Source organism: Taurulus bubalis, assembly GCF_910589615.1.
Source record: "Taurulus bubalis genome assembly, chromosome: 9".
In the NCBI taxonomy this organism is placed as follows: Eukaryota; Metazoa; Chordata; class Actinopteri; order Perciformes; family Cottidae; genus Taurulus; species Taurulus bubalis.
In genome coordinates, this window is record NC_136597.1 from 18,473,567 (window position 1) to 18,482,560 (window position 8,994).

General features: G+C 39.5%; 1 protein-coding gene across 1 annotated transcript; it reads left to right on the plus strand.

Annotated features, from left to right (window-relative positions):
• Positions 1 to 860: 860 nt before the first annotated feature.
• ctdspl2a (CTD (carboxy-terminal domain, RNA polymerase II, polypeptide A) small phosphatase like 2a) lies at positions 861 to 6,299 on the plus strand (the record flags this gene model as incomplete). Its single annotated transcript, XM_079224230.1, has 12 exons — positions 861 to 1,046; positions 1,903 to 2,038; positions 2,157 to 2,303; positions 2,392 to 2,619; positions 3,162 to 3,255; positions 3,739 to 3,850; positions 3,942 to 4,028; positions 4,118 to 4,180; positions 4,290 to 4,369; positions 5,108 to 5,234; positions 5,347 to 5,442; positions 6,139 to 6,299. The coding sequence occupies 12 exons, from the start codon at positions 861 to 863 to the stop codon at positions 6,202 to 6,204; spliced, it is 1,422 nt and encodes a 473-aa protein (XP_079080356.1). The 3' UTR covers positions 6,205 to 6,299.
• Between the last annotated feature and the right edge of the window lie 2,695 nt (positions 6,300 to 8,994).

Genomic DNA, 8,994 nt, shown 5'->3' on the forward strand with positions numbered 1-8,994 from the left:
CCACCGGACGGTGGATAAACTTTGTTATACTGTAGTGGCTCGACCAGGACTACCAGCGAGGGAATATCAGTGGATCTGATTATCTGATCCGCACATTCTGGCCTGAACCGTCATTGCTGACTGGCCCATATTAGTCAAAAAGGTGATACAACCGTTTCACTAAATTTGACTCGATGGTACACTTATGTTGATGACTATTGTGTAGTTCATTTTATTTACTCGAATATATATTTATAGAAAATAATATTAATTTTGCAATTGGTTGTATTCATGTTACTTATTTGTGATTCAACAATAACAGAAGTTATAACTATACTGGGACCCACATGAAGAGGTTTAGTCACTGGGTCATATCACTTCTATGTTATTCCCCAAAAATCTATTTAGCTGCCTATACATTTTCTACTTTTTTAACTCAAATGTCTCAAAACTAGATCGTAGATCATACCAAAAAAATCAAATGTCTTTTGAAAATGTATTGTAAACCAGTTAACATTATAATGCTGATTAATTTAAGATGCAACATAAAGGGCAGGCTATTGAAGCGCAGTACTACAGAAATGTGTTCGTGGCACCAAGTATCAAAAACTTTCAACGACAGTATTTAGATGCATAATATTGTTTACTTATTTAATGATATGATTCCTGATTGTAATCACTTTTGCCAGTTTTCTTGTGAAGCAGCTTGTGGTGGAGCAACCTGTAACATTGAACAACTTAGTTCTTTTGTTCAGTGAAAAGCAGGGTTTCGTTGACGTCCACATTTATATTTCTTAGATTACGGTTGTTTTCATTATTCGTTTTCTTAATTTATTGTTTTACCCCCTTTGTCAGATTTTTCTATGTGACGTTGGAGCACGATGAAGCTGAGAGTGCGTAAAGCTCCTCAGCAGCCGAACTTTGGCCGTCGAACACACCCGTCCCAGGCCAAACGGAAACACTGTGAAGTGGCGCCGTCCCCGGTTAGAGGTCGAGGCAAAATGCAGAAGAATGAAACCGGCCTTTTCTCCACGATAAAGAAATTCATCCGTGGAAATGCTGTCAAGGTGGGCTTGCATCAGAATTCCCAGCTGCTCTTTCCACAATTTTGTTTTTACTGCTGTAACATATTGATGAACTGTATGAGCACACACTCTTATTTTATGCAGAGAAAGCAGCGCCTCAGCTGCATTTTGTGCTGGTAATTTAAGACCGTGACTCACACATAATAGCTAGGAGTGTTTTGAGACACTGAGCAACGCAGCCAACATGGTTTCCGACTGGCATTTTTGTGGACTTCTTCTATTTTTATTCTTACAGCTGTTATAAATTATAAATGGTCAACTAATGGCAAATGTAAAATTGTAAAAAAATATATATATAAAATAGAGCCGATCATGGACATTGGTCTAATAAGCAAAACTTTCTCCCATTTAAAAAAAAAAAAAAAAGTTGCTTTGTTTAATCTTGAGCCCATTTCAGAAATGTACATAATTTACTTAATTATATGCGGGCCTGCCTAGTGAATAAGTAACGGAGTCACCTTACTTTAAAGTTTTAAGGGTAATCTTACTAGGTTGAAATTAGTAACTTTTTCAGCACTGTTTCAATTGAATGCTGTCACATTTAACATAAAGGGTGCATAACATAAATATAAACTGCGCAGGGAAATTAAATACATGTCTTGTTCGCCTGCCCATTCTATACACCCTCCAAAAAAATCCTCTCTTTTGCACCAAAGAAAAATTTGTTTTTATTTTGTGTAGTTCTTTTGTGTAATTTCTAATTTTAGTACATGTATTTAGCTGTGGATGAAGACACACAGGTACCGTGATGTAATTGCTCTTATGATAAAATATGCGAACACTACTAATTGTATTTGTCATTATTATAAATTGGAGATTTTTAAAATATTTTTGTCAGGTGGAGCAGGATATCCCCGCAAAGAGGAGTCGTATGGATTGTAATCCTGAGAGCGCTCTAATTACTTCAACACCACAGACGAGAGGCCTTTCCAACAAAACAGTCTCCAGAGTTTGCCGGAAAAGTTCCGAAAAAGGTACCCAGAGAGAACTGTTGACAAATCTAATGCATTTTCCAAAGTAGTAGTAAAAAAAATAGACGTGTACAGAAATCTATACATAGAATTTATACAGATGTTTTCTTTCTTTTTTTAGACACAATGACCTGCAACAGTAAGCCCATGAAACCGAACGGTAAACTGGAGGCCCCCGTTGAGGTAGTGAGCAGCCCTCCACGCACCACCCTGCTCGGCACAATCTTCTCTCCAGTCTTCAACTTCTTCTCACCAGCAACTAAAACTGGTAAAACAAAAGACTCCGTAAATAAAAAAAAAATAGTAAAATTCCTTTTGTGAGATGTGAATCGACTGCTCTTGTCATTCGTCTTCAGCCACTCCTGGTACAGACTCTCCTGGCCAAGCGGTGGAGGCGGAGGAAATCATCAAACAGCTGGACATCGAGCCGGCAGAAGAAATGCCAAGCAGCACCCTCACATCCACAGAGGACATCACTCTGTGTCACACCGCCCCGATATTACCGCAGAGGCTTCCGATTACCTCGGATACATCCATAGAACAAGGAGAAATAGCCACTGAAACTGACTTGCCACCATTAACGGGTACGGACACTTTTTTTTTTTTAATCTGGGAAACGTTCTTGACATTATTATCATCATACACTTTCAGAAGACAAATACTAACGGCAAACAGTTCTGATTATTTATTTTAACCTGCTTTTATGATCGATGGGTGGGGTTTGCAATAATGAATGTTAAAATCTAATTAATCTTCTTTTGGCCACATAGATTTGTAAACATGACAAAGCTCTTTTGATACGTATGCAAAGTCAGGTTTCACTGCCTCTTTATCTTTTAGTTACACTTTAGTTACACTCCTTGATTTTTATATTAAAGAAACTGAAACTTCCAGGTTCTGTTTCAGAAGTTAGAACACTTACCAATACACATTTGTAATAACAGAACAACTAAACTCAACAGTCTGCATGTGGTTTACTCCATATGTTTAGAGATGGGCTTTTAACAAAAAGAATGATCTATTATTCAACAGTTGTTAAGCAGACTTTAATGCAAAGCATTTCCCATGCTCTTCATTGGTTATAAATAATATTTGCACTCCTTTTCCATCTCTCTGTCTTCATCAGCTCCTGGTTGTATGCCAGACAGTGTTTACCCACATGCTCTACCTGCAGCTCCTCCAGAAACCTCATATGAAGAGGAATGGGAAGTTTTTGATCCGTAAGTTGATTTTGAAGGAACTTATAACAACAATAGCTATTTAAAAAAAAAGTAGCTGTTGAATTCTACATAGGGAACCGTAAGTTTAGACTGATTTGGTGTAAAGTTTCAACTCCGCACTTGACAACACACTCTATTTATGTAGTCTCACTTCCAAGGTGACATTGCTGGTGCAATGTTAACATTTCAACCACTAGGTGGCAACAAAAACAAGACTTTGTATGACTCCTCTGAGAGGACATGTGTTTAGATTTTTTTTAACAGTTCAGTTGACCCTCTAGTTTAAACATTGAATCACTTCTTTGAATCCTTTCAGTAGTATTGAAATTGGAGCAGACGTTTTCCATTTATTAAGTGGTAAAAAGACAAACTCTGTAGCATTACTACTTGACATTTCAGCCAGGATGACAGACACTATACTTTGTTTGGACACCTCTTTGTTTTGGTGAAATGAGGGTCATTTCATGTGTTCTCTGTTTTCAGGTACTTCTTCATCAAGCACGTGCCTCCACTGACAGAAGAGCAGTTAACACGCAAACCAGCGTTACCTTTGAAAACACGCAGCACACCAGAGTTTTCTCTCGTCTTGGATCTGGTAAGCAGTGAACGATTTCTTGGGCTGCATCTCACATTGAAAACTGACTTCAAAGGATTTTTCCTACAGATCTTTTTTTTTCTGTTGTCAGGATGAAACTCTGGTCCACTGTAGTCTGAACGAGCTAGAAGACGCAGCCCTGACATTCCCTGTGCTCTTTCAAGATGTTATATACCAGGTAGACGCTGTTACATGTAATTCTCTAATCAAGAAGTCTCCCATTTTCTTGCTGCTGTGATTTTAAATGTCTTCATTTTTAATCTGAAGGTGTATGTTCGGTTGAGGCCCTTTTTTCGGGAGTTTCTTGAGCGCATGTCTCAAATGTATGAGGTGAGATGTAACTTGTATTTCCAAGAGACTCAACACCGTATCCATTTAATCTGACCTGCTCTAAATTGATGTATTATTCATTTATTGCTGCTGTCTATTACAATTTCAGATTATTCTCTTTACGGCTTCAAAGAAAGTGTATGCTGACAAGTTGCTCAACATCCTGGATCCGAAAAAACAGTTGGTCAGGTCAGTGACAAAGCAAGACTCTTCAGCAGCTTTTATAGTGCCGGATATTGATTTAACAGCATTTGCAGATACAATAAAGCAAGATTAAAAAGTATTTACACTTGGCCGTGGGGGGGTAATCAAAGATGAACATATCACGTGTGTCAGTGGGACAAAGAAGGCTCGAGCTCTTTGCTGTTGTCTTTTTGTACAACCTTTTAGCCAGTCTCACAAATAAACGAGGGAAAAATGCAGCGTCCAACTGGTGTTTTGTGATGTTTCCATAGTTCTCTTGCTGGTTTGCGAGTTAATCAAGTTTTCTTGTCGTAGCGATCTATCAACAGTTTTAAAAAAGCATCAACATATGTATTATGTTTTTGTTAATCCTCCACACACACCTATGCTTTCTGATCTGTACAATAGTCTGGGTGGGTGCAGTTTCCTCTTCCCTTGTGTCAGATGAACAAATTAGAGGAAGAACCGGTTTTTCTTATAGAAAGCAGACGTGCTGTCACGTACAACTGGTTAATGCTGCTTTTCAACTTTGTACAAATAGGTGAAGAAGCTTAATTTTCTCTGCCATGAGAAGTGTCAAATCTCATAATTTAACCTAAAACTGTCTGTGAAATGTATTTGTGCTGTTTTTTTTAGAATAAATGAGGATTATCGCCCCCTTTCTTCGCTCCACTCCCAATTTATGTAACCAGTTCCTTCACTGCACGCAACCTCACCAATGTCTCTCTTTCTGCGTTTTTTTAGACATAGGCTGTTTCGTGAGCACTGTGTGTGTGTTCAAGGAAATTATATTAAAGACCTAAACATTCTCGGACGGGATCTTTCCAAGACCATAATAATCGACAACTCACCCCAAGCCTTTGCCTATCAGGTAAAACCTCTTCACACCAAACGGTGACCTATTGTTTCAAAGTAAAAACCTCTGTCTAATAATGTTCCTGTGTTAAAGTGATGCTAGATCATGGATTTTCTGTCTTTTGTAGCTTTCCAATGGAATTCCTATTGAGAGCTGGTTTGTGGATAGAAATGACAACGAGCTTCTGAAGCTCGTTCCTTTCCTCGAGAAGCTTGTGGAACTGGTACGTATCTCCACTTCTGTCCGATGCTGCTGGTCGTGGCTTGTGAATATTTGACCTCTGAGGGTCTCAAGATTGGATGCACAGACACACAATGCCTATGATATTATACAGATATAAGAGTAAAATATACATTTGGTCATCGGATGGTGACGTCCGCGTGCCACCAGTTGTTTGTGACGCACTGCGCTTTAAATGGTAGCTAAGCTATCGACCGCACATCAACTGTAAAAATAACTTTTATGCGTCTCTGGTTATCCGCAGCCGTCCTTGTTCGGTCTGTTTTGGAGAACAACTGAAGCTTTACTGCCTGCTTTGCCCTCATGGCTGTAAAACTAGAAGCCATAGGGGGCCGATCACACCAGATGCGACTTTTAAAAATGCAGCTGCTTCAAAAACGCACCGGACTGTTTTGCCCTGTGGAGCGGGCCTGCGTGCGCAACCGGGCGATCCACACTGACATTGATGAGCGCCTTGCGCTTAAAAGTTGAGAATATTTTAACTTTTAATATATTTAACTTAAATATTTTACTATTTAAAAGGCGCGCCGTACCATAGGAAAACAATGGTTTTGCTAGCGACGCTTTTTTGAGTGTCGGTGTCGTCTGGTGTGATCGGCCCCTTAGTCATCAACACTGAACCGAAAATCCATTTTCTTGTAGTTTTTTTTAAAATCAGTTGTCTCTCTCTTCATCACAGAATGAAGATGTCAGACCGCACATCCGAGAGCAGTTTCGTTTGCACAACCTCCTTCCTCCAGACTGACCGTGTGTTCGTCTCTAAGTTCAAGATGGTATCAACATTGGAAAGAAGAAGAAAAAGAAAAAGACTCCCAGAAAAATACACTCAATGGATTTCTCTTTGCAAACATTGCCATTGTGTTTTTTTTTTAAATTATGCAAAACATTGAAAGTTAGGATTGAGTCAAAAAGCCCTGGATGTTTTTATACACACACACACACACACACACACACACACACACACACACACACACACACACACACACACACACACACACACACACACACACACACACACACACACACACACACACCAGATTTGAAAAAGACTTTGCATTCAATTGTTTCTAGTGCGACTTTGAAGGCGGCCTCCTAGAAGGTATTTTGTCTTTTGAAAACCTTTTTGGATTAACAGAACTGAATGTCATGCAGTGTTGGATCTTATGGACCTCGGCGGCTTCAGCCTGACCTTGAACGGACAGTCAAACCTGTATAATATTCACTCTATTTACTTGTAAATATATGTACATAGGTTTTTCATTTTACGGCATTTTATTTTCATTTCAAATTTTAGTATGTATTCTTTGATTCGGTTGCTTTTATAAACCAACAAAATGTTAGTGTGTTTTGTTTGAAGTTGTTGATAAACAACTGTTTTTCTGTTGTATGCCTGCATTATTCCTGTGATGCTTTACTCCATTACATGCAGTTGTCTGTATTACGGTGCAGTTTAAAAAAAAAAAAGAAAAGAAGTATCTTTGGGGCGGGAATGTTTCTGAAACAATATTTTAAAGTTCTGTAATGTAAGCTAGACTTAGGTCTCAACTGAATACAAAGCCATAATGGCTGAATTTTAAATTTGGAGATTTGTATTTGGCAGTCCATTGGGGGGGGTTCAGGCATCTTGCACTTTGACATCCAGCCCTTTGTAAGTAGATGTAAAATCTTGTCACTTTTCTATACAGGTGTGAACCACCTCAATTTGTTATGTGGTTCGGGGGTGGAACGGAATGAAGTTGTAGCACCAGCAAATTGCCAACATGTTTGCTTTGAAATCTTGTTTTTCAAGACGTCTCGTATGTGGGATCTTTACGATGTAGGAGTCACACATTTTATTGACTATTGAATGATCACTCCTGTTGTATTCAGTGTTACTCAATGGTTTCCTTGAAAATAAATACATTTTTATACGACTGAGAGCCTACCAATGCATAACATTTGATAATGAAAATAGGTGTTCATTTATACGTTATTCCAGTGTAATAATACTGTAATTCAAGCAGACAAGATGATTGAGTTTGACATTCAAGTCTGAACCTTGGAAACAAACACTTAACTCAAGGGCCACTTACACATTTGTGTTGGTGCTTTTAACTGTATCACACTGTCCTCATCAGCTCATGGTCTGCTGGTGAGGACCATGTGATTCAGCCGATAGCTCCACAACAAAAATGTAAGAAACATCTACATCTGTTGACACAATACACAGATATAATTGACTGTAATAAACCAGATACATTTATATTTGTCTAATAGTGTAATGTTGTTACTTTGTAATATGATGGCTTTAATTTAGTCACATAATGCTTTGCCTTGTTCTTTAAGTGCAAAGCAAGTGTTTTCTATCTTTTCTTGAGTTACTGTAGAAATACAAACGCATGTAATGTACCTTTTTAATGTTAAAAAAAGGTAGTAATTATGTGTCCACCTTACAACCCTCTCATTCCTGAAATAGACTCTACAGCTGCTTGCTGTGCTGCCCTGTAAGAAGGAAGTCAGCTAAAGAGACATATTCAAACCTCCAGTGTAACTTAATAGTGGCACAATGTACACAACATGTCTGAAATTGATACGAAACTTACAAGATGTCCTATTCAGATAAGCTGCTGATGTCTTGATCCTTTTGTTCTTTCAAGAAATAGGTCATTACCTGATTGTAGGTGTGCACTGAATTGCCCCTTCCAGAGGTCACGTGACTCCAAATACAAAGGGGACCAGTCTTCATCAGACTTATCTCACAGGTGTTCAAAAGGAAGACTTATTTCAAAACAAAATCCCACTGTTGATAGTGTGAAGATAAGACTTGGGGATAGTTAACTGTGTTTTGAGAGTGAACCCCCCCTCTGGCCTCATCTATTGGCTGCTGGTGGGGGGGTGGAGGTTGTGGATCATAAACTATGAAGCCTTGCTGCTGCGTTATCCCAGGGGCCGACAACTATATAAAACAGGTGCTGTCGAGTGTTCTCCCCTCAGGATAACGTCAGGTGGATAGAGGATGTGGATGCTCTTCCTTCTGAGTGCCTTGTTGGGGGTGTTGGGGTCACAGGAAGCGCCGTCTGGAGCGGCGCAGCAGCTTCAGGCGCTCCACTGCCCGCCCTGCGAGCAGATACACTGCTCCTCCCGCCGGGCGCTGAAGCTCCAGTGTAGAGGAGGTGTCACGACAGGTGTGTGTGGCTGCTGCCCCGTCTGTGCCAGAGCAGAGGGGGAGACCTGTGGAGGAACATGGGACTATCTGGGCAAGTGTGATGAGGGTCTGGTGTGTGTTTACCAGGACACACCAGCTGACAAGCCAGACGCAGAGCGCAAAGGCCTCTGCAAAGCAGGTGAGATTATGGTTTATAACCTCAATAGGACCACGCAGGTAGTGTAATGACTTTTTAATCGTTAACTAATATACAATAATCAGAAAAGGTCTATATAAACAAACAATATCTCATTGTATAAATACTCCAAAATTAAAAGTACCCATCATGCAGTAGAATTGCTCTTAAATGTCACGCTAAATGTCAGCGTGACATTTATTAAATCGTCGTAC